This window comes from Sapajus apella, unplaced genomic scaffold (assembly GCF_009761245.1).
Source record: "Sapajus apella isolate SASKATOON/1434 unplaced genomic scaffold, GSC_monkey_1.0 scaffold8, whole genome shotgun sequence".
Taxonomy (NCBI): domain Eukaryota; kingdom Metazoa; phylum Chordata; class Mammalia; order Primates; family Cebidae; genus Sapajus; species Sapajus apella.
Genome location: NW_022436948.1, coordinates 40394533 through 40420294, shown reverse-complemented (window position 1 = coordinate 40420294; position 25762 = coordinate 40394533). Strand labels below are relative to the sequence as shown.

Genomic DNA, 25762 nt, shown 5'->3' with positions numbered 1-25762 from the left:
GTGATCCCAGCTACTTGGAGGCTGAGAGGCAGGAGAATAGCTTGAACTCGGGAGGCAAAGATTACAATGAGCCGAGATCTCGCCACTGACTGCACCCCAACCTGGGTGACAGAGTGAGACCCTGTCCCAAAAATAAATAAATAAATAATAGCCAATTATCAGTCATATAGTGTACATATAGTCTTTAAAACAAGGCATTCAAAATATGGTTAAATTGTCAGTAGATGTTATTTGGGGTACCATTTACTCAACGTGTAGCAATTCTTCAATGCCTACATTGTTAGGTATTGAAGGTTCAGAAACATGACCCAGACCTTTCTTCAAAGAGCTTTTGGGAGTGTTATTAGTAAGGAGATTACAAGTGCTAAAATATGTTGGTGTGGGACCATGTAGAGGGCATGTCTAACTTCTTTCATTCGTTCATTAAAAAAATTTATTATTGAGCACCTACTTGCCAGTTATTGTTCTTTGTTCCGGGGACAAAAAACAATGCTTGCATTTTGGTAGAAGGAAATACACAATAAACATATAAGAAACTATATACTCGGCCAGGAGAGGCTATGGAGAAAAATAAATCCAGAAGACGGGGATGGGAGAGGATGTTAGTATTTCATACAGGTTGAAAAGAAAGCTGCTTTATGGGACGTCGAAGATAAAAGAAAGTGAATGAACCGCAGGAGAAGCATGTTAGGAAGAAGCAACAGTAGAGATTTTGAGGAAGGAGTCCAGGAGACTGGAGCTGTTTGAGCAAGGAGGAGGCAATGAACAATGTGGCTAGAGTTGCAGTTAAGACTGATCTAAAGCAGGGTTTCTTCATCATAGAACTATTGACATTTTTGGGCAGGATAATCTTTTGTTGAGGGGATTGTCCTGTGCATTGTAGGATGTTTAGCACATCCCCATCCTCTACTCACTAGGTGCCAGTAGCACCTCCTTCCCGCACTGTGGCAACCAAAATTACCTTCAGACATTGTTACATGTCCCCTGCAAGGCAAAATCACCCACAACTAAGAGCCACTGATTTAAAACCTGTCAAGTTGCTTTTCGAGATGATGAAAATGTTCTTTTTGCTGTCCAGTACAACCACCATCAGCCATATGTGGCTCTTAAGGTTCTTAAAATGTGTTTAGTGCAATGTAGGATCTGAATTTCAAGTTTTATTTGAATCTAAATTTTAATAGCCATACATGGCTAGTAACTACTGTCTTGGATAGTCTAGGTCTAGAATATTCTAAAGCATTATATGGACTTGGGGCTTTTTTATCTCTGACTTCCTTATTGTCAATCTCTCCAGACTAGTCAGTGGTTCCCTTATCATTTGTTCCTTCAACTTGCCATACATGTTCTTGCCCCAAAGCATTTACTGTTGCTCCTGGCATATTCTTCCCTTGGATATCTGAATGGCTCTTACCCATACTTTATTCAAGTTCCTGCTCAAAAGCCACCTTATCAGAGAGGACTTACCTCATCATCTTGCTTAAAATCACAACCGACATCATGCTTACTTATGCATTTCCTATGCACTTTTTCTTTATAGCACTCATACTGTATGTTTGTCGTCTCCCAATAGAGTATGAGCTCTATGAGGCAAGGATTTTTGCTTTTCACTGCGTGTTACAGAGGCCAGCACGTGGCAGGCATCCAATGAATATATTTGTTGAATAAATGAATGAGCTCTGAAGGTACTGGCATGTTTTAAACAGGAATAACATATCTGACTTGTCTTAGAACAGGGATTGCTTTGGTTGCTGGTGTGAAGATTGAAGGGAGGGTAAGAGTAGAAGCAGGGAACCCAGTTAGGAGACAACTGTAATAGTGCAAGTTAGAGAAAATGGTGGCTTGAATTAGAGTGAAAGGCATGATACAGTCAGGGACGATTACAAGGTTTTGCTTTGGGCAACTAGTTGCCATTTATTGAGAGGAGGAATGCTGGGAAAATCAAGAGATCTGGCTTTCTGACAAAGTGGTGATGCCTAGGAAGGATTAAATCAAAGAATGAGAGATGTGATGGGGAGAAAGGTGAACAACCAGTAAAGGGGACAGTAGTGAAAAATACATGGACTAAAATAGCATGATGAGAGTAGGTGGGGTTTTAAATATGGCTGGAGCCAAAGACAGCGTATAGGAGCCATAACATGAAGAGAAATTTAGCAAAATTATGTATCAGTGGAATATACAGCTCTCCACAACCGTAACACTATAATGCTAGAATTGGAATATGACTGATCCCCACATCTCTTTGCACTGTCCCCATTAAATTCTGTTCTGGTAGGAATACAACTTGAGAAAAAAAAAAAAAAAATCCTCTAGAGTAGTTTGGGATATGAGATGGTACTACTAAAGTATCCTTTCACCCAACAATTTAAGTACCTATTCATAGGGGACTTCTTTAAGTGTCTTGGAAACTAATTTTTAGAAGGTTCTATAAATTTAAGGGTAAACAGTTTATCTTCTAGGGAAATACAAAGAAGCTTATTGCTTTAGATCTATGATTTTCAAACCTTGGCTTGTATCAGAATCACCTGGAGAATTTGTTAAGACAGATGGCCTCCAAACTGACCACAATTTAGCATTTCTAACAAATTCCCAGGTGATGCTGATTCTGCTGCTCTAGAAACCACACTTTTAAGAATCACTGCCAGAATACTACATCAACCAGAATTCTCTACCAGGCTTCATCCTTGACTCTGAAATCACTGATCCTCAGGCAAATCTGACCCTATTTGGATTATTAGATCCACTCATGCTCTGCGTTTGTAGGGAAAACTGTGTGGCACAATAGAAACATGGTTTTAGGACACATCTGATTTTTCAGTCACCCTCTCCATTTATTAACTGTGTGACTTTAATCAGGTTAACCTTTCTGAGCTTTGGTGTCTAAAGAGCAGAGTTCATATTTACCCTAGAGTTGTGACAATTAGATGTAGCTTATATAAACAAGCCATTTCTTCCTCCAGTGTGCAGTACCCATCAATAAGGCATGAAACTTTCTACCATTTACAATGTTTATTCCAAGTATTAGTCGACTGTTTGAAATCTTGATTTACAGTTAAAATGTTTTATCAATTGATTCTTGAAATCAGTACAGATATTATGCTATGAAAAGCAGCTTAAATTGGTTATCTTGGAAGCTTATTTAGTAGTATTTGCTTCCCAGAATTCCTCAAATTTCAGAAAAGGAAAATGAAGTTATCTAAACCCCAATAACTGTCCAAATACCTCAATACGCTCATTGTTTTGAATATGGAATATATTGAGTCTAAGATCATATGACCATAAATCAGATTGATAATTTTAGATCTCGGCTCTAGAATGCTTCAGTAACGCTTTCATAGTGTTTCAAGGCATAATGCTTGTACTAATCATTTTATCCCATTTATCTACTGCAGTGTGATCTCATTATTATCGAAAGTATTTTTTTTCCTACTCAAAGCCCCATTTTATCCAATTGCAAGTTATAGCAAATAGTATGGAGGGTTTTCCTTTGTTAGTGAGCCAAAAAAGTAGGAGCCCTCTTGCTCAAGGACATCACTTCTGGTTACAGCTTATTGACTTAAACATTTCGCTATTGAAATTATTTCCTAGGAAGTAATTTTCATCATCATTTATATTGTAATATTTCAAAATTATTTCAGTCTTTGTTTTTTTAAGTTCCACCAGAAGCTGTTCATTTTCTGACAGATTTATGTGCTCTCTTGCCTTTGGAGTGTTCCTACACCTACTAAGTTTGCAAAGTACTACATCACACCGAACCCACTTACCTGAAGTGATTTTAGTAAAAGAGAATTCTGTCAACTTCTATTCCTGCATATAGGCATTCATTAAAATGTCCAAAAATGCCTATTTTGTGTAAAATTTTAGATATTTCTATTTTTTATATCATGTTTTAAAAAATCATTCAAATGCAAGTAGGGTAATGATACTGAAATATGCCATTCCTTTGTGAGACATAATAGATACTTTCGTTTAATGTATACCTTATATAAGTCTAATTCCTTCTGAAAGCAATGTATGTACTACATAAAATTGAACACTTGATTACCAACAAGGACAATGTTTTATTGAACAAATCTATGTACAGTACAAAAAATTTCTTGAAATGAGACACTATTGTTGATTTATTGCAGTTCAATGGCTCAGTTTTAATTTGTACTCTTATAAAATGCAAAGTAAAATAATTTAATGTTCAACAAGGAAGCACAAATTTCCTTTCTTGCTGAATCTGTAATATCTTTCACATATTAACAATTCCAAAATGCATATGCAGCATTTACTCATTCTGAAAAGGTGTTTTACAGTACCAAATAAATTAAAAAATAAACACTATCATCCCTTTTAGGTTTTTCATCCATACAACAGTATTAAACCAAACATGAAAGGAGTACGGCTGAACCTTCAGTGTGATTTGAAAAGAATCACAAGTTCAATGATATAAATTATTTACGTATTATATAATTGGTGGTTTTGAAAAAATGAATATGGCTAAAGCCCAAAGTACCAGTGTCCTTGTCCACGGAGATTCCCCTTTTTTACCTCCTCCATAATGTCTGAGCAGCAAAAATTCAGATTTGCTGTCTTCTTGACCTTACTAACACACAGCAGAAATTTAACATTTAATTTTTTGAAGGAAATTTTTATTTAAAAACAAAGATTTGAAACTTGGTCCATGTGGGATGAATACATCCTCAAAACAGGAGAAGAATCTGAGGAATAAGAAGCAAGCTTCCTTTTTTTCTGAAGCTCAGTTTAGAACCCTTGGATGTTTATGCACTCTATAAAAGCAAAATGATGTAGGTTTATGTTTTAAAAGACACAAAATAAAATGAACACATTCTTTCAATAGCTATTTGAGAAGTATATAAACCGATGTTAGAACAGTGTGGTCAAATAGAATTTTATAAAACATTCCTTGATTTAGTTATATATAAACCAGTTTGATCTCAGTCTTTCAGAAATAATTTTCTCTTAGCAACACAAAAGTAGAAATAAACCTCAAAGACAAATAACAAATGGAACATATTTAAAATATCTTGGCATGAACAGTAAAAGTAATGAAAATGGAATACTTTGTGGGCATGGATTTATGTCAATTGTTACAACTTGTAAAAAATGTGATAAAATATTAAGTTAAACTTCTGGAAAATGTACAAAGCAGAAATTATATTTCAAAAAACTTCACTGTTCAAATAAGCCAGTTTCCAAACAGATTTTTTATTATACGACATACTTTTAGAATGAACTGAAATAAAAATCATTACATTTTTAGTATCAAGAAATACAAAAAACGGTTTTTTTTAGCTGACCTTAAAGAAAAGATTTTAAAACTTGATTATGAATTGTGTTTAGTTACCTAAATGTAAATTCCACAGCCTAATGTAGGCTACATAACAAAAACAAATTTAAATTTGGAATGGACTTAATGACCATCATTGCATAGTAGTGAATGTTGATGATAAACTAATAAAAACTGGGAAATTAAAAAAAAATCATCTGATCTATCATGATCTGGAAATCCTAATAAAATATGGATGCTACCTGGAAGAAATTCTCCACTTTCAGAAGCTCTAATACAGTAGGGTCTGAAGAGATTATCCGCCTTGAACAAAGATTTTATTTAGAATAACTGGATATTTGACATCGGGACATTAGGAGATCTGCTTTGAAACAGTTTGGCTTTTTATCACTGTTTTAGATTTCATACTATTAGGTAAAAGGAAGTCTTTAAGCATCTTCCTTTCAATAATGGACAAATGGAAAACAAAAGAGGGCATTTTAAAAATATTGTTTTAACAATTTATTAAGTTAAAATCTTCCTTAGGAAAATAACTTATCACCAAGGAAAACAATGCATGAATGTGTTCTTCTTGTGCAAATACTTCCTTTTACATATAAAAATTACTATTCAGATCAGAGTCATCACTAATGAATTAAAAAACAGGAATAGTATGGCTTATTTTGGAATTACCTCTAGAATAAAATTAATGAATTTTCAACCTGATTCTTAGCTGATTTTCTGAGCCAGTTGTTTTAATAGGACTGTACTTAGATAACTCACATTCATGTCTACAGGACCTTACTATGAATCATCAAGCAATGTCCTAACATATATACAAATAGAAATATCCCAGTGTGCTTTTATCACTATTCACATTGAAGAATTTGCAATTCAGTGTTTTCCTTCAACTACAAAGCCTGTAAAGGTCTTAGATTCCTTTCATCTCTTCCCAGAGTTACTGATGGTGTTTTTCTATTTTATTGACACTGCTGCCCTTTAAATGTAACTAATATGTACCACAGAAGTGGTTAGTGGGAGGTTCTATCAAGAGCTAACTAGCAAAGCACTGTGTTTTTTTGTTTTGTTTTTGAATTTTCAATGCTGGCATGCCATTCATTGAACTTTGACCTAATTAATCATCTGGGAACCAGTTAGAATCTTTAATTGATAGCACTGTGGTAAGTTAATGTATAAGTTTCTAAATCATATCACAAACCAAACAGCAGCGGTTCCTTAAACCATGTTTGACCAGAAGGGAGGGGACATAATCTGATTATGCGTGACAAGAAAACAAACCCCATTTGTAGAATAAAATACTTCAAATTGTTTATTATTGTAAATCACCCCCCTTCCCCACACACACTTTTTAATAATGGGTTAACTTCTCCCTTTCTGTAAGGCCATGGCTGGTTTTCTGATTAGTTGCCTAAACATGTTTCTCATATAAGCGAAACTGAACATGCTGCTGCTATTAATCATAAACTTTTTAAAAATGTGGTTTTCTGGAAAACTGGTACTTTGGGAGTTTTATAATAACCCTTTTGGAGTCTAAGCCAGCACATCTCCTCTGTGAGTTCATTCTAGAAAATGTGCTTTGTCTTTATCTTTAGTAATCCGAGACCACTCTAAAATTAAGGCCATCAGGGAAATAGCAAACTGATGATGCATTTTCTTATAGTGCTTTTTTCACACTACTGCTTGATTGACAGATCTTTCTGAAACATTTTTATCAGGCACCTGTAAAATGGAATACATCTGTTAATTCAAGTTTTACAACGTTTGACTGTAATTCCAACTCAGATTCCTGTTTAATTTATACCCTGTCATTTTAAAGGATACTGATATTAGTAGAAAAGTAAGCTTTTTTTCTGATTTTGTTTCTCAATTATTTTCTGTTCTTCTTTTACTTCTATTTTTCTAACAGACACAGATTCACTTGATTTATATTCTGGAATGCATATGAAAAATAATTCCCATCAAAATTACAACTTTCATTACATGAAACTTGGAATGAAGAAGAATCTTTGATACAATGGAAGCAGTGTAATCAAAGAATATGAAAAACCTGTGTTCAGGTTCTGCCTTGCAAGTTCATAGGCAAATGCCTATCCAAATTACTTGTGAATTTCAGTTACTTGATCTATAAAACAGTAATATTAGCATCACCTCACACTGGTTGTATATATTAAAGGAAATAACATATGGAGTAGTGCTTCACTACTACACAAATGTAAATTTTTAAAATCTCAAGGATCTAAAATAGTTATATTTATGCCATTTTCTCTTTCTACAGATACATCTACTAAGAAGATAGAAGACTTACTTTCATCATCTGAATCAAATCCAAAGAGTGTCTGACATTTCTTTTGTGCAAGATGAGCCTCAAGTGCTTCTGCATTACAGTAGGTGGTCAGGCATTTGCCACATCTTAATCTTTTCACTGATTTTTTATACACGTTATCTTGATCAGAACAGGCATCTACTCTATCAGTCAGAAATTTTCTGCGTTTTGGCATACTAAGATACCGTTCATCAAGGTAACTGGGAGGCAATGGTCTGACGTACGGTTTTGTTAAAATTAAGCCATACGAAGTATGTTCACTTGTCAAATTTGGTTTGGAAAGTGCCTGAGATACTGGCAAGGTATTGTGTTCTTGTGGTACAACACTGGGTAAAATGGAACCATTTTCTGTCCTGATTCTGTTTGTATCCATTTTCAAAGCAGGATTTGACGAAACTAAAGGTGTTTGCTCTACTTCACTGTGTCCATTGACTAAATCACTACTACTACAATTATTTTCAGAATTTGGCTCTATGTCAGGCATCTTTTGGTCTATCAAGCTTATATTTGAAACAGTGTCATCAGAACGTTCATTTCCATTCTGAACTAAACTGTCTGTTTTCTCTTCCATACTTTCTATACATGTCTTTGGTTCTGTAGAATCTTTCCTTGATTTGCTAGTAGAAACTGGCAGACTAATAGTTTGTTTCTCATTACTAGATGAGTCTTTTTCCTGATGAATAGGATCCGAGTCTGTATGAACATCCCAAAGAATTGTTTCACTTGGTTGTGCAGATGATTCTGGTGTTTTACTTAAATAGTGCTGAGCTTCATGTTCATACAGCAGAGGAAGATCTTCAAAAAGCTCATGGCATTCTGGGAAACTACACTGAGCTTGAAATATCCTGTGACTTTTTGTATGCTGGGCAAGCTGGAATGGCAGCTTAAATGACTCATTGCAATTAAAATGCAAACAAAAATACACATTTGGATAGCTATGTCTGTTAAGGTGGTCTATGAAATGCTGAGAATCTTCAAATTGCCTTTGACAATATTTGCATTTTCCTTTGCTCCACTTCATTACTGTTTGTCGCACATTTAAATCAGTTGGATGTACGGTCATTGCATGTTTATTTAGAAATCCAATTCTTTTAAATATTCGGACACAGCCAAGAGCAGGGCACTTAAAGTTTCCTTCTTGATCTGTGGCATATATGTCCTTTGGATGGCACACAATTCCATTGATTTTATGAATTACTGAAGTTTCTTGATTCAGGTCATAATCATCTTCTTCATAATCACCTTCTTCATCCTCTTCCTCCTCATAATCATCCCCACATTCAGGTAAAGGCTTCAAGACATTATTTAAAGAAGTATCAGGACTGCCATTTTCAATAACATTTTCAATAACATCTTCTGGTACACTTATGGGAATTTCAATGAATTCAGCCACATGCTCAGGGATGACTTCTTTGTTTCCTTCACTAGAAGAAGTAAGAGTCTCTACTGCCAAATCCTTACTATCAGAATTCCCATTTTCAAAAGAAATGGAAGAACAATTTATTTCTTCCAAAGTAGCGACTTCCTGATCATCCTGTTGAGCTGCAGCAATTTGCTGTCTCTGTATCTTCTTAACATGATTCTTTAAATGCTTCTGCATAAGTCCTCTGTTTCTAAATTTCCTACCACATATTACACATGCAAAACTGCCTTTTTTCTGATGAGCCTGGGCATGCCTTACAATGTGACCACCTAGAAATTCCTTGTTACATAACATACAACGATGCCTTGGGACACTGTGATCTACTCTGGAAGTATTAAGAGCTGTAAGGCTTTTCTTCGTATGAATTTGACCTTTAGGCTGCACTCCAGATGCATCATCAGGATCAGTCTCTCCAGTGCTCTGATCTGTAAGAGAGTCAAACCCTTCATCCAAACCTTGCTGTTCCACTGTCCTTTTTAAATTACCTGCATTATTTTCCAGTGTGCTTTCATTTAGAAATCTAACTGCTGATTTATCACTCAGTAATGCTACACAGTTTTTCTTAATCATTACAAAGTTCCAAAATTCAGGGTCAAAAAACAATCCCTTTTTCAAAATTGGAAGTAATTCAAAACGAACACGATTTTGAACACTACTTGTGCCTTCATTATATTCTTCATCTGGACGTTTGTAAAGCTCTTCAACAGTACGATATGCTTCTAAAGAGCGCTCCAGAAAAAATATTGAGAGTGCACAAATCCTGAGGATCTCCAAATCATTTGGCAAAAAAATGTGCAATTGTTTTATAAATCAGACATTTAGTTTTGGGGTCATCATGAAGGTCGAGTTGTAGAGCACAACCACATATTTCGACACAAATTTGCAAGCCTTCTTCTTCAACCTGTAAAAAGAAAAATATTAGTGCTAAATACTTATTTTCTTCCAAAAAGATGGTTATACTAGTCCATCTTTAAAAAATACAACTCTTAAAATGAAAGCTAAATAAACATGATATTCCAATGTGCATTTTTCCTTATTTAGTAGCCTTTACTCTTTATAGACCTTTTTTTTTTTTTTTTTACCTTGAGAATAATCTGGAATAGATAGCCTTTTAACTTCTAATTTGTTTAATTTTCATGTTTGACAAGCCCTACTACCCATAATACAAAATAAACTTATGGTGATTAAGATTTCTTACAGTTCTAGACCCCCCACTTATTATTTTAGGTGCAAATCTCATATTCTTTGAGAGAAGGGTCAAAATTACATGTGTTTTAACAGATTTGTCAATTTTCCACATCAAGAAATAAACTAGGCTTAAACTGCCCATGGGAACTTTTATTATAATGCTATATGAAAAAATACTACTTATTTTGCTTATTAAGTAATGTTATTTATCCAAGTTGTCAACCCATCTTAGTTATAATAGTGTCTCTAGTGGTTTGGAATAATCTAAATGCTTATTTTGATTGAAAGAGACACCATAATAATGTCCTTAACATCATATATATGTACATATGTCATACTGCCTACATACGGTATATTATAGATAACAGGGAGGACTACTACCTTGCTAGCCTCACGTTTTCTTAGTCTCTTACATGCTGTGTAACCCTGCAGAACTACTTACCATTCCCACAGGCAGACCTTAACTTTACATATCCTATTCTCACTTTATCCAGCTAGTAAATTCCTACTGATCCTCCTATTCATTCTTTGAGAATCAGTTCTACTCTGAAGGGCTCTGCCCTGAGGTACAGTTAAAATCCCCCATTCTTTCCACCAAGAATAACTTATTTTTTAAAAACATTTCGGTTTTTTTTGTTTGTTTTTTTTGTGACAGAGTCTCGCTATGTCACCAGGCTGGAGTACAGTGGTGCAGTCTCGGCTCACTGCAACCTCCACCTCCCGCATTCAAGCAATTCTCCTGCCTCAGCCTCCCGAGTAGCTGGGACTACAGGCGTGCACCACCACGCCCAGATACTTTTTTTGTATTTTTAGTAGAGACGGGGTTTCACTATGTTGGCCAGGATGGTCTCGATCTCTTGACCTCGTGATCCGCATGTCTCGGCCTCCCAAAGTGCTGGGATTACAGGCGTGAGCCACCGTGCCTGGCCTCCATTTTGTTTTATAAACATCTCAGTATGTGTGTATCCTCACCCAACTTTGAATTCCTAAATTACAGGGGACAGTATCTCATTTTTTATATCTCTCTATGGTTAGCATAAAAGCTGGTACAGTAACCTCTGAATAAATGTTTGCAGAATGGGTAAAAATCAGACCTATTCCATTTACTTAGTTTCCTCCTATAAATCCATCATGTACAACTTGGAATCCTTTCTGAATTCCAACTTCTTATTTCTAAATGTCAATTATAATTAGACTTTACTACCTAGATTTTTCAGCTACAGCAAATTCAAAATCCGTTCATTCAAAACAGAATTCTTTTTCTTTCTCCGAACGTCTGTCTACATCCTCTTTTTTATTATTTTATTTTTTTGAGACAGAGTCTTACACTATCACTCAGGCTGGAGTGCAGTGGCGTGATATCAGCTCACTGCAACCTCTGCCTCCTGGGTTCAAGTAGTTCTTCTGCCTTAGCCTCCCAAGTAGCTAGGACTACAGCCGTGAGCCACCATGAGCCTGGCTAATTTTTGTATTTTTTGTAGAGACGGGGTTTGACCACGTTGGCCAGACTGGTCTCAAACTTCTGGCCTCAAGTGATCTGCCCACCTTGGCCTCCCAAAGTATTGGGATTACAGGCATGAGCCATTGCACCCAGATTATATCCTCTATCTTGGCCCATAAAATTATAATGGATACAGATGCTCAAGTTTAAAAATGTTAAGATTATCAAAAGAGAACAGGCTACTTCCTTACCTGAAATCTTTTGATGGTTCCAGGATATTTATGAACTGAAGTTTCAATTTGTTCAATGAAATGCATGAATTGTAGCATTCACATCCCTTTAAGTATCTCCAACAACCACTCCTAACCACACAGTCTCTCCATTAGTCTCATCTCCCACCCACTTCCCCACATTTCTCTGCTACCCTTTGTCACCAGATGGATGTGAAAAACAAATAATAAAATGAAGAAAAAGTGCTCTGTAAACTATAAAAGTCCATACAAATATTAGTACTATTCTCATGTCATTAAAACCTCAGCTTGAAGTATTTCTTCTGTGAACCCTTTTTAGATATGCCGTCTATAATGTCTCCTGAGCTCACATAGTATTTATGATTCTTCACGGTAGTGAGGCAATTGAATGATTTATTCCAACAAATGAAAGTCTTTTTAGTAGAGTATAAATGTTAGTTAAGCATCATATTTTAATACTTATTTCTTTTTGAATTTTCATTTTATGATATATTATTAGGTTTACCACACATGTGAAAATAAGAAAGCTCTGTAATGGCTGGCAAAACCTCACTTACATTGTAAACTTTCTATAATAATATATCTCAATTTTTGGTATAAATAAGAATCATGGTACAACAATATGGATATATCTTTATTTTTTAAAATTAAGTTTTACAGGTGATTCTAATGCACATCAGATGTTAAGACGTGTTCTGTAACATAGTTTTCCTTTTTTGCTGGAAGGAGAGGTTAACTTTGAGAATGCATTTGAATAATAATTCACTATTTAATAAGCATACCATGAATGCAATTAGCAAAATAAATTAGAAACAAAAAAGAAAAAAACAAAGCCTCTGATAGAATGCTGCCAACTTTGTATCATGGGAATATGTTACTACATGATCATACATCTAATGAGTAATGTGATAATGAATGTAATAAATGCATAAATATGTAAAAAATTAAAATGTATTATTTAATAAACACCTCCTTATATATTTAAAAGTAACCAACATAAAGATTCAGTTTAATGGTGCTACCTAAAATGCAAAGTGGTTTTATCTTTATACTCAAAGTCCTATTGATATTTTGGGGGAAAAACTAAAAGATCCGCAGGATCCACTTTCATGTCTGCATGGCCTTAAAATCTTCCTTTCCTTCAATTTTAAAATCAAATAAATTTTATCAAAAGAGATTCAAGTTTCAGTGAACTGTCAATTAATTTTAAATTCAAGGGATAAATATATCCTATTTACCTCATCTTTAATGATTTTCATGAAAGGAAATATGACTCTCACATTAGTTGCTGTTCTTAAAAGCTGGTAGCACTGATCTACAAAAACTTGTTTTGAAGGATTAGATTTAAGCTGTAGTTTACTCCATATGAAAATCAACTCCCTGTAAATGAGAAAAAAAGAGAATTATCAAAAATACAGTTGATTTAAATACAGACATTAGCTATCTTTCCCTGATTCTATAGTGCCCTGGCTGGAATGTATATGAGTGTAAATATGTATTACATTCACCCCCAAGCTACTTCTGCTACCTATATGAGAGTAAAAGAAGTTGGGAGAGGAAGAAAGATCAGAAATTACAATGTACAGTGGTAAGGAATGAATTCCAACAATATGCTGGCATACCTAAGATGTCTCCATATTAGATCAAAACAGAAATTCTAATCCAAATGTACCAATACTGGTACTGCTTAAAAATAATAAACTTTGGCTTTTAATTAATATTTTACTTCTAAGTTTAGAAACCAGTGTTGAAGACTTTCTATAAAGAAACAGTTCATATTTTTCATTTTCAGTTTACTAAGATATCAAATGTACTAAAGACTAAAACTGCAAGTATGTTATAGTATTGACTATGAAATAGTATGTTTCAGATTTTCTACTTTTAAACAGGCAGGCTATGGACCATTCGAACTGTTTCATAGATAGATTCTGTTCTAAAATATGGCCACTGTTATTGATATATATATGATACACAAGGCTAGGAGCACTGGGTTTTGAGGCAAAGGCAAATCGTATGATAGAGCTGATATATTTGGATGTCACATTTTAGCAAAGTAGAATTCTTTAAAATGTCATAAAAGTGTACAAAGCATCATAATCTGAAGGTATTAAAATAATGAAAATATTTTTAAAAAGTGATTTACTGAGCATATACTTTGAGTTCAGCACATACAGGTATTAAATCTCAGGACAGCTTGATTACCATCATGAGGGTGCACATCGTCTAGTTAGACAATACAGAAAACACAAAACAGAAAATGACAACAAGCAACAAATGAGAAGTAAAACCAAAATTCCACTTCCCTTTCACACTAGCTATTTATTGAGTTTCGGTCCACTAACTCCTTCCTTTTTTGCACTCATACTCTTTTAGAACCCTCACGAGGTTTCATGCCTTCCTACCACATCTCTAGCTTTTACTGCCTTCCAGTTGTCATGCTTGGGTATTTCCATTTATATTGCTTTCCATCTCCTTAACCCACTCATAACTAGCCATATTCCTGCAAAATTGACCATTTCCTAGATCAGTCAGTGACAGTAAACATTCCTCTATCCTGGTCTGGTTCTAACCTGTTTATCTTGCAGGGTCTTACATTTCAAGTATACTTTTGCTCTCATCTGTATCATTCTTTCTCAATATTACCACTTTAGCTCCTTCAATTTTACAAATGTATTTCTACCGTGGTTTCTAACCTGATCTATTTTCAAGCCTCTCTGATCACATTTCATTTAGTGCCTATTCAATATGCTCTATAAAGTTAATAGCAATAGAAATGTGGGTTTTAGAGTTAGAAGGTTCGGGATTTGAATCTTACTCTCAGCTAAACTGCTTCGTTTATTCTCACTTTTGTTTATGCTGACTGCCGTACATTCCTAAGATGAGCTTTTTTTTTTTGGGGGGAGACAAAGTCTCACTCTCTTGCCCAGGCTGTAATGCAGTGGCTCGATCTCGGCTAACTGCAACCTTTGCCACCTGTGTTCAAGTGATTCTCCTGTCTCAGCCTCCTAAGTAGCTGGGATTACAGGCTCCTGCCGTCATGCCTGGCTAATTTTTATATTTTTAGTAGAGACAAGGTTTCACCACCATCTTCGCCAGGCTGGTCTTAAACTCCTGACCTTGTGATCCACCCACCTCAGACTCCCAAAGTGCTGGGATTACAGGCATGAGCCACCACGCTCAGCTTATCTTTCAAAGGCTCTATATCAAGTATCTCTTCAGGAAAGCCTTCATGAATACCCCAAACTAAAGTGATACCTACTTCAGGAAAGATCTTATCCCTCTTACTGATTTCATGCCTATCATATGCCTCCTTGTTTATATTTTATAGGTCCAACCTATTTCCCCAACCATTAATATAATGTAAATATATACCGTGACACATTGTTTAGTCGATGCAGTGGCAAGAACATGAAATTGGAAATAAGAGAGACCTAAATCTCAATACAGCATTATACACTAATTGGAGTGGCATACCCAGTTCAATGAGCCACCTTTTTCCAGGAAAAGCCCAATACACAAAGGTAGAATACCAGTGGCCACATCTCCTATGTGACCCTCCTCTGCACTCCCCTTCAGATATTAATTCAGGGTTGAGAAAGGGATCCCCATCAGGCTAGTCAGAATCTCTGGGATGTTCTCAACTCTAAACTATTAAGCCTAGGAGTTGCTGATGTTCCTGCTGGTCTGCAGCAAGAAAGACTTAAGCCAAATGATGAAAAAGAAGCAGATTTTGAAAAACATTAGCAATCTCAGTGTCCCTGGTAGCAGTTATCTTTGAGAACCACCTGTGGCCTTCCATGTAGCTTTCATGTAGCTCATCCTGCCTTTCATGTAGCTCATACTGCTGCACCCTAAATACTTTTTTCCTATACTGGTTAGGCACAGATGCTATCATTTACAAACTAGTACAAATTCCAACTCCATTTCTTACTAGCTATGTGACTGTTACCTCTTTTATATAGTTTTCTTATACATAAAGGTTGGGATTATTCCTATCCAACATCTTTATTAAAAGAATTAAGAGAGAGAATTGAAAAACTTAGGTGAAATGTCTGGCATATACCTCCCCTAAATGCTGAAAGCATTTAAAATGTACATTGCAATATCCTAATAAGTTTGCCAAGAGAAGGCTACCAGGATGGATCTCTGCTTTTGAGCAGGCAAAGCAGAAATCTCAGAATAGTGTTATGAAGCTCCATTTTGATTGAATTTACAACATGGAACCTGAGGTTTAGTGGTACAGTGGATTCTGAAGGAAAAAAAAAAATTCTGAAAACTATTGATAGTCTTCTTTTAGAAGACCAAAAGAGCAGGTTTAATGAAGACTTTATACATTTTCCTTTATTCAGAGTGTACATTAGAAAACACAGCACTCATACAGTGTTCAAACACATTTCCCAGGTAACTGCTAATAAAAGACCCTATTAACTACTAATATTATGATTAAGTTATATGCTTGCTGAGAAAAGACTATATAATGAGGTCAGTTACCCTTACAATGCAGATTTTTTTTTTTTCCAACTTGACCCATTTATTTTAAATAATTTTAATGTTGCAGAGGCTGGAAGACTGCCTAAGTCTGAATACTGGCTTCACTAGTTACTAGCTGAGCGGCTTAAACACAATATTTTCTCCATAAGCTTATTGGATTAAATGACATATGCATATATAAAGCAAAGACTATAGGAAGCATTCAGCAAATATTTGCAGCTGTTATTATTATTAATGACTATGTAAGAGAAATGGGCTTAGCAACTTGCCCCACTGGCTTGGGATACAGCAAAACTGGATCTGGTTCTGTTCACACAGAGGGGAGATAAATGACAAGCTGACTATAGGTAAGGCCAGGATGAAACAGACAGCACAGACTTTGGAAGCTGAAAAGAATCCTGCTTGTCAAATTAAAGTAAAATTAACTTTTAGAAGGAAGAAAAAGGACCTTAAGATTCAGAAATGTAGAAAAGAGGTAGAAGAAATAAGAGGGTAGGCCATCAGAACCCACACTACTTAGAAGGAATGGCCAAAAAGAAGGCTAAAGACTCCTTTCTGGTTAGGCAGCTGGAGACACTGAGCTTCTATTCTTAGAAGGTATCTGTGGTCAGGAACTGGAAGATAGGCATTATAAAAGCATCATAATATTTTTAAGGTCCTTCCCTAAAGAGCAGAAACTGGTTACCAAGAGAAGAAGGAAATAAAATGTATTTTTCTGTTTTTTTTATGTGTATATACTTGATTCTAGTCATTTATGAGAGTATATTACAATGAAAGAATTAAAGATACCCTGTTTAAATAGTGTGATATAGCTAAGGACAGAAAACGTTTCTATTCTATAGGAAAATATCTATTATAACTGTGATGACTTTTCAGTTTCCAAATAACCACATATCAAAAAATGACAATACTTCAAAAACTACAGTTATATGCAGTGTAACAACATTTCAGTCAACAGCAGACTGCATATACAACAATGGTCACATAAGATTATAATATATTTTTACTGTACCTTTTCTATATTTAGATATGTTTGCATAGACAAATACTTATCATTTTGTTATAAGGGCCTACAGCATTCAGTACAGTAACACTGCCATACAGGTTTGTAGCCTAAGAGCAATAGGCTATGTCACTACAACCTAGATACGCAGGAGGATATACCATCTAGGTTTGTACCTCTACAATTGGGTTTGTACCTCTACAATATTCACGCAAGGAAATTGCCTGTTGACATAGTGCTTAGAATATATCCACATCATTAAGTGATGCATAACTGTATATAAAGGTGTGTATGTCTTACTACTACCTCCTAATCTCTTTCTCTATTTGAAATTCCAATTTACATGCTCTAAATTAGAATAAAAATTAGCATAATCAATCTAACTAAAAGTATATTGTAATCCATAGAAAACAAATTTACTTGTTTCTAGATCTAAGTCTGCTACTAACTAGCTACTTAACTCTTATCTCTGAGTTTGAAGATTTTAATCTTTAAAACAAGAAGAGATCCAGACGCAGTGGCTCATGCCTGTAATCCCAGGATTTGGGGAGGCTGAGGAGGGTAGATTACTTGAGCCCAAAAAGTTCGAAACCAGCCTGAGCAAAATGGTGAAACCCTGTCTCCACAAAAAAATACAAAAATTAGCTGGGCATGGTGGCACACATCTATAGTCCCAGTTACTGAGGAGGCGGAAGCGGAATATCACTTGCACCCAGCAAGTTGAGGCTGCGGTGAACCGTGACTGCACCACTGTACTCTATAGCCTGGGTGACAGAGTGAAACCCTGTCTCTCCCCTACCCCTCAAAAAAAACAGCCAAAAATACTGAAGTATTATGATATGCAGCTATATGTTTTCAAGTTATTGTTTTAAGTATCTCAGATTTTAAAAAAGTATTTACAGCCCATGATCATTTCACATTATAATGTTTAGCAAATGAAACCTAGTTTCTTGTTAAGAATTAATGAAATAGCAAAGTAGAGTTTTTGTGTGTGTGTGTGTGTGTGTGTGTGTGTGTATGGGTATATGGGTGTACTGGAGTTGAGGAAACTCTTAATAGCCCTTGAAGAGTGTTTTTATTTTAGGTACCTAAAATCACTCATACTACATTTTAAATTACATGATTGCTAGGGTAAACCTGCTGCTTCATATATCCTACTAGCCACTTTTAAATGTTTTAAAAACTCAGACTCCAAATCAAAATTTAATTTCAAACCATTGTTTCATTTTAGCACATCCCTTAAGCATTTACACTATCAGTTTAGTGGTACATTATCTTTTCTTTTTAAAGTCTCTAGTTCTTAGAATCTACTATTTTTCGTTACACAATATTTTTTTTTTAAAAGTAGCTTGACATTTTCATACAATTTAAAAAATAAAATCCACACTCTGCTAGGCAATTTTCTTTCTGTTGCCCATCTTACCATTCCACTTTCTTTATTACAAACACTTACCAGATACAGTACATATCCCCATTCTGGAGCTGTGGAATAAGAAAGGATTCACAGAGTTGCAAGGCTAACATAGTTTTGCCTTCTTTTTCAGCATTACAGATGATATCAATTCCACTCTTACAATCAGTTTTCAATAAATGCTGTAAGAGGAAAAAAGAAATCAGTTCATATCATTAAAAATATCTAAGAAGCTAGTTGCAATAAATGTTTAAACATTCAAAAGAAATTGCTTAGATTTCTAGTTTTCTTCTACAAAGACAATGATGACTTGCACAGAAATATTTTCATGGTTTCATTGTACAGCACCTACATTTTACAGTGACTACTTTTAATCTCATTAATGTCCATAACCTATAGTTACATACGATCCATTAGGAAAAGATTAATTACTTCACCTTAAGAAACAAAATAAACACGAGCATTTTACCTCTAGTACTTTATTTTGCAAGATCATAATGCTTCTTGGGTTTTTTGTTTTTTTTTTTTTTTTTTTACTCCTGGCAAGCTATGAGCTTGTTGGCTTTTATTTGACCTCTTCTCCATCACATCAAAAGTGCAATGTGAATAATACTTATTGAGTATATTTTATTGATTTCATCATTTGTTAATATCAGATTTTTCAACATGACCTTAAGTTATGGTGCCAAAAGAAAACACATCTAGATAATGTAATCCTTAAGTCTTTGGCATTACTGTAAAAGGAATTTAACAACAACAGTGGGCTACTATTTTTTTTTTTTGGTAGGGTTAAAATGGTAATAGGCAAAAATAGTCTCAAACAATACCTCCCGGAATAGCTGATCTTCTACAGGTGACATAAACAGACATGTGAAGAGTGCTTGATGGAAGTATAAGTCTTTACTGATTTCTGGGTGATTTATACAAGATTTAATAAGAGCCATTGCTTCGGGTATGCGTTCACAAGCAATTAGGTATCTGGCACGTAGTTCAAAGAACAGTGGATTTTCAGAACTTAAATATTTGTTCACTATATTAAAAAGAAAACAGACTCTATTACTCTCAAGAAAAGATTCTCTCAAACTTTGTTCTTTGAAACTTTACCACTAAAATATGGTTTCTAATTAGATTTAACTAGTTAATGAAATAGCATTTTCCTTAGTAGGAGTTTGTGAAAAGAATATTCAGTTATATGGTTGGAAAAAGGAAAATATGAGTGACACCAAAACAGTGCTCAAGAAATATTTGTTGATTTCTTCTCAGTCTAAAAAGTAAATAACAAAAACAAAATTTTAAAAAGAAAAATATCTTCTTCTTTCAGTTCATTAATATGTTAAAATAGTTTCCAAGTAACATGGGTCTATGATGTCTTTTTAGTCTAAGATTACATACTTTATCTTCTTACTGCTCAATATTTTCTTTTTAATCTGTCACATTAAAACCATGTTAGTTCACATTATAGATGTAATCTGAATTAATGAAAAAGTTGAATCACAAGAAAAATATTTTATTTAAAGATAAAATTAATCCAAAAGTAGTGCCAAATAGGACTGCTTATTAATATACATTTATGTATCACTAAGGATAATTACTAATATTTTTACATAATTTTAAAATATATAAACACCATTAGCTACATAAATTTATTTAGACCTAACAACAACCTTATGATGGGTATTATGATACTAGCTTTATAGATTGCAAAGCTGAGTCTCAGAGAGGTCAAATGACTTGCCCAAGGACAAAGAATTAAGTGGCAGAGCAGGAACTGGAACCCATATTTGTATGATTTTGAATCCAGAAGTATTTTAATTACTTATATTTAATTAGTAGCCTCTAAAGTGCTTATGAATGTTTTATTTTGGCTTAAACATATGTCTTGCAATTCCGTTTACAATATATGTTATGCAAACGTTGATGTGTCTAGTTAATGCAGAGAAAACTTCAGTCTGGTCTTTAACCTAATGATCACCAACTAGAGAAAAGTCATCCATATAAATGAGGCTCTAGAGCAGCTTTTCCCAAAGTGTGAGGTGTGCTAGTACAGGTATCAAAGGAGTATTTTTTATCTTAATGTAATTCCCAGCCTAAAAGGCCATCAGCCCTCAGACCAACCAACATCAGGTTTATTCTAGATCTTACGTTAGTGAAGCCTAAATCTCCCTTAAAATCTCAAACTTTCTTCTCCCCTGTCCTCGCTTCTCTTGAAGCTCTGTCTTTGTCTAGCTCCTTCCCACTCTGGGCACATGCAATCTCTTCATAATTTCCTCCAGTCTGTCATCCTTGCTTTTCCTATATTTGACTCTTCATACTTCTTTAGTAACCTAACTCTTCTTCCTCAGCTCCAACTCTCTCCCTTTTCAGTTTTTTTTTTTTTTTAAATCCCTTTCCAAGATCCACACATCAAACACCAGTGTCCTTTTTATCCCTTGGGTTCTTCATAACACTGTCACATGTACCTTAACCCCACCCTCCTAGTCTTGTTCCATCTCCCATTCCATCACAGGTCCTCCTCTACTCAATTGCATTCACAACTCACCCTAACCCCTTAACTTGTGACTAATGGAAATAACTTGCTCAACAGAATATGTGGTATGAAGTGTCTTTCTCACCAAACCAAGGTCTAACTGTTTCCAGGTTTGGGAGGTCTTGTTTTTTTCCTCTTGGCTGTCTCATAACTGAACTCCATAGGCTCTCTCCACACTTCTAAATGTTTGCCACACTTCTATGCTTATTCACTATTGCTGAGCTTACATTCTACAGTTTTGGTGATCCAAAATGTTCTGGGGGTTCAGGAATAATATGTGGAACATTTTTATAAAGAATTAACTAAAAGCAGTTGACAAAGCCTCCTGCCTTGAAAGCAAATTTTGGCCTACAAAGGACCACTGTTAAATCAGATTGGACAGGAGTTGATACCAAAGAAATATGCAGGTAGTATGGGTATGAGACAGAACTTCTAATGCATAAAGTTTGGGAAATACTGCTCTAGAGTATTTGGCATTCAAATGTATTCACTCAGTCACTTAATCATACATTCATCATGTGATCATTCATTCAAACAGCAAATTAAGCATCTACTCTATACCAGGCACTCGGCTAGCTATAGGATATGCAATAGTAGTGACAAAAATTCAGAGTTCCAGCCCTCATGGAGTTTCCTGTGTAAGGGAAGGGAGATTCCATGTGCTTTCATGAAAAGCAGAGTTTTTGTTTCTTAGAGAATAAGATGTTCCTACTTAAACAGATTTAAAAAATATAACTAAAGTGACAAAATATACTCTTTTTAAATAAATAATATCTAGTAGATGTGTTACCACTCAGAATTTCCATTATGAGAAATAAATGTACCAAACCTGGTGTCAGAATATTCACTTGGGGCCAGGTTAGAAAAACAAATACTTTTCATGTGAAAATACATCACTCCATTATTCAGTATTATAAAATGAAGAAAAATCACTATTACTGCTCTAGTTAGTAAATGAACGTGTATTTGCTTCTCACAAATGTTGGTTTGATTTTGAATCTCCTGAAGTACCTATCTCCTGAGATGCTGGCTGAGCTTTTAGGACAGCTTGCAACACTGGATCTTCCCATGGGCCACCATCTCTAATGATTCGAGTCACCAGTTCCAGATTCACATTTCCATATCTGCGGAGGTGATTCTGGCATTCCTAGGAAAGAAAAATCATTTTGTCTCTGTGAATTTAAAGGGGTTAATAACTAAACTTGATCATTATTGTCAATAAAATGACTGATGGCCAGCTATTAAATTATAAAAGAGAAAGGGTTACTATTGTAACTTAAGTAGGGTGTCAAAACCCCATGAACACAAATAGGCTTTAATGCCAAAGGTTATACAGTATGCATGTAACTGGATTTAGACAATCCCATTAAAACAGGGATGATGTTTAACCTAAGGGAAAAACCTAAGGGATACATTATTTCTAGGAAAAGAACCAGGTTGCAAAAACTGAAACTTAAATGTTCAGTTAAATTTATATAAAGGCGCATAAAGTTCCTCTTAATAATGGCAGGCAAGAGCCTGACAAGAAAGAGAGAGGGTGGGGCGGGGGGTGTGGGATGCCTTCTAAATGTAGTCTCTGGTTGGCAGGTAGACAAAAGTTTCCTGTCTTGATCTCAAACATATAATCTGAGTTGTGGCAGCAGGCTGGAAGATGGAGATTCTATTTCCCTTTATGGGATAATTAGATTTGCATTTTGGGGATAAAGAAATGACAGGTTAAATAAATAAATCTAACCTATAAGTAAGTAAATCCAACCTCTACTTTGCTTTAGATTTAAGATAAAGATGTACTGGTAAATTGGGCAATAGCTGTGAATTTGTCCATATATTTTCTGGGTTTTTTAAAAAAGATACTTGAAATGTATTTCAGAGAATATGCTTCTTGTCATTAATTTACTGAATTTATAAATTTCATTTAGTAGATTTAGACTTACAAGATTTGTTTAGTTTGATTATGCTTTTTGATTCATTATATACTTTGTTAGGTTTGTTTTTTTTTTTTTTTGAGACGGAGTCTCACTCTATCCCCCAGGCTGGAGTGCAGTACAGCAATCTCAGCTCACTGCAACCTCCGCCTCCTGGGTTCAAGCAATTCTTCTGTCTCAGCCTCCTGAGTAGCTGGGACTAAAGGGACGTGCCACTACACTTGGCTAATTTTTTGTAGTGATGGGGTTTCATCGTGTTAGCCAGGATGGTCTAGATCTCCTGACCTTGTGATCCACCCACCTCAGACTCGCAAAGTGCTGGGATTACAGACACGAGCCATCATGCCCGGTCGAGGTATTGTTTTTTAAAATGGTTCAGAGTATTTAACTTGACAATTTTGAAAGATTAACTGAATATCTAGTAAAAGTATTCTTTAAAAAAAAATGTACAAATAAAGCTTAAAGCCTTAAGAAAAAAACTAGATGTAGAAACTGGCAATGTTAAAAAAAACAAAAAAAGCTGATTATTAATTGTACATCAATCGAAACACAACCAATTGCCAGAATTTAATTCTGTGCTCACAAAATCTCTCAGATATTAAAAACTTAGTAGAATTTATAAAGCAAAGCTTCAGAATTTAAAAAACATATCTTCACAAATGTTACTTATTAGATGAATCAGGGCTACATATTCAAAGTGGCTACAAACACTTGGCTTTTACTAAACTGTCCTATTTGTTCATTATTTGCTAAGATTATAAAGTGATTTCTATATGCCACATTGCATTCCTGGTTAAAATATACAAAAGGTTTTACTTGTTTTATAAGAGAACAAAATAGTAGAATAAATCAAGTTTTAAGATAAAGAATCATTCAGTCAAATAAGTCAAAACATCATTTATAGTCAAACATTATGAAAATAAATATCTTCTAAAAGTTACTTAAGGTTGGTCCCAAATTAAGCAATCAAGCAAACAAAAAACCTACACAATGGGCAAGTTACTTAACCTCTCTGTGCTCTATCAGTCATTTCCTTTACAAAATGGATACTAAAACACCGACTTCATAGGATTGTTGTGAGGATGAAGTAATATTATACAGTATCGGAAAGTGCTTGAGACAGTGCCTAGTAGTAAGCACTCAAAAGATGTTACTTAGGTACTATTATTTCTTCTAGTATTTTTTAAATAGTTGGAATAAATATTTTATTTTAGGACGTCTAATTTCCTTGCCATGAAATTAATTTCTGATGTCCACATGTCAGCACGTTAAGAGCATTCATTAAATGTAAGGTAAATATAAAGGTATTGATCAGCCATGAATTTAACATACATGGAACATTGTTAATGATTTTTGGCAACAGCTTTATAGGTAAAAACAATGATCAACTGAAACCTCCGAAGGTAAGCAAGGTAGCAAGCTCCCAAATTACTCTAGACATAGAGATTACTGCCCCAAAAATTCAGCTAATGTAAGCTAGCTTTTGGTCCAATCAAAGCAAAAGATACCATTCCACATAACTGGTCTGGACCCGTCAGCAGTTTATCATCAGAGAAAGGTCTTACTTTAATCTCAAATATAAGGCCTTCTGGACTTACCTACCTACTCATTCACCTATTGCACATCATGAATTCTTTTCTCCAGCCTGGTCTCTTCCATATCTCCAAACTTCACCTTGTCTTTTCTTACCTATGCCATTTCTCATGTCATTCTCTAATTACTTCTATAAGCCTATCTAAATCCTATCTTTCCACAAACCCACTTTCCCCAAGAAACTTCCACTAGCTATCTTAATCCGTAATAAACTTAATTTCTTCTCCTGCTATACCGAAAATTTCTACTAGGCCACTCTTCTGTACATTATTGTGTAAGAGGAAGGCCTTGCATTACTTTCTTAAGTGTTGATATCTTACTTTTAAACCAAGACAGGAAAGGAAAAGTGTGCCAGAGAAGATACATCCTCATAATAAATAACCTTTTAATCAGAATAGGGTTGTATGGAAATCTGTGTAAATGGAAGCACTATGGAATCTGAATGAAATGAAAATTCCAGAGTAAAGCTACAGACCACCCCCCATCCAATTCACTCATAAGCAAGTTACTGCAGCAAATTAAGACAAAAATGTAAAGGGTCTTCAGTATGGTTAATATAATAAAAATATAATCTTCAAAATACAGTAGTCTTTATAATACTTTGAAATAAGAATAATCATAAATCTTATACTTTCATTGGTTATCTCATAGAAAAGCAGTTCATAAAGTTATAAAATTTAAGGATGTTATACATTTTCTTTTACAAAAAGGCAATCATGTTTAATTTGCCATTCTTTTTTTTTTTTTTTTTTCTGAGATGGAGTCTTGCTCTGTCTCCCAGGCTGGAGTGCAGTGGCACAATCTCGGCTCACTGCAACCTCCACCTCCCGAGTTCAAGTGATTCTCCTGCCTCAGCCTCCCGAGTAGCTGAGACTACAGGTATGTGCCACCAC

At 34.9% G+C, this 25762-nt stretch overlaps 1 protein-coding gene across 1 annotated transcript in view; it reads right to left on the bottom strand.

Annotated features, from left to right (window-relative positions):
• Positions 1–4038: 4038 nt before the first annotated feature.
• The window catches only part of ZNF654 (zinc finger protein 654), an 87813-nt gene continuing 66089 nt past the window's right edge, over positions 4039–25762 (bottom strand). Inside the window, 7 exon segments of the mRNA XM_032277191.1 lie at positions 4039–7012; positions 7599–9828; positions 9830–9940; positions 13158–13299; positions 18867–19006; positions 19652–19854; positions 22363–22498. Coding sequence (XP_032133082.1) covers positions 7005–7012; positions 7599–9828; positions 9830–9940; positions 13158–13299; positions 18867–19006; positions 19652–19854; positions 22363–22498 — 2970 coding nt within the window. The 3' untranslated portion in view covers positions 4039–7004.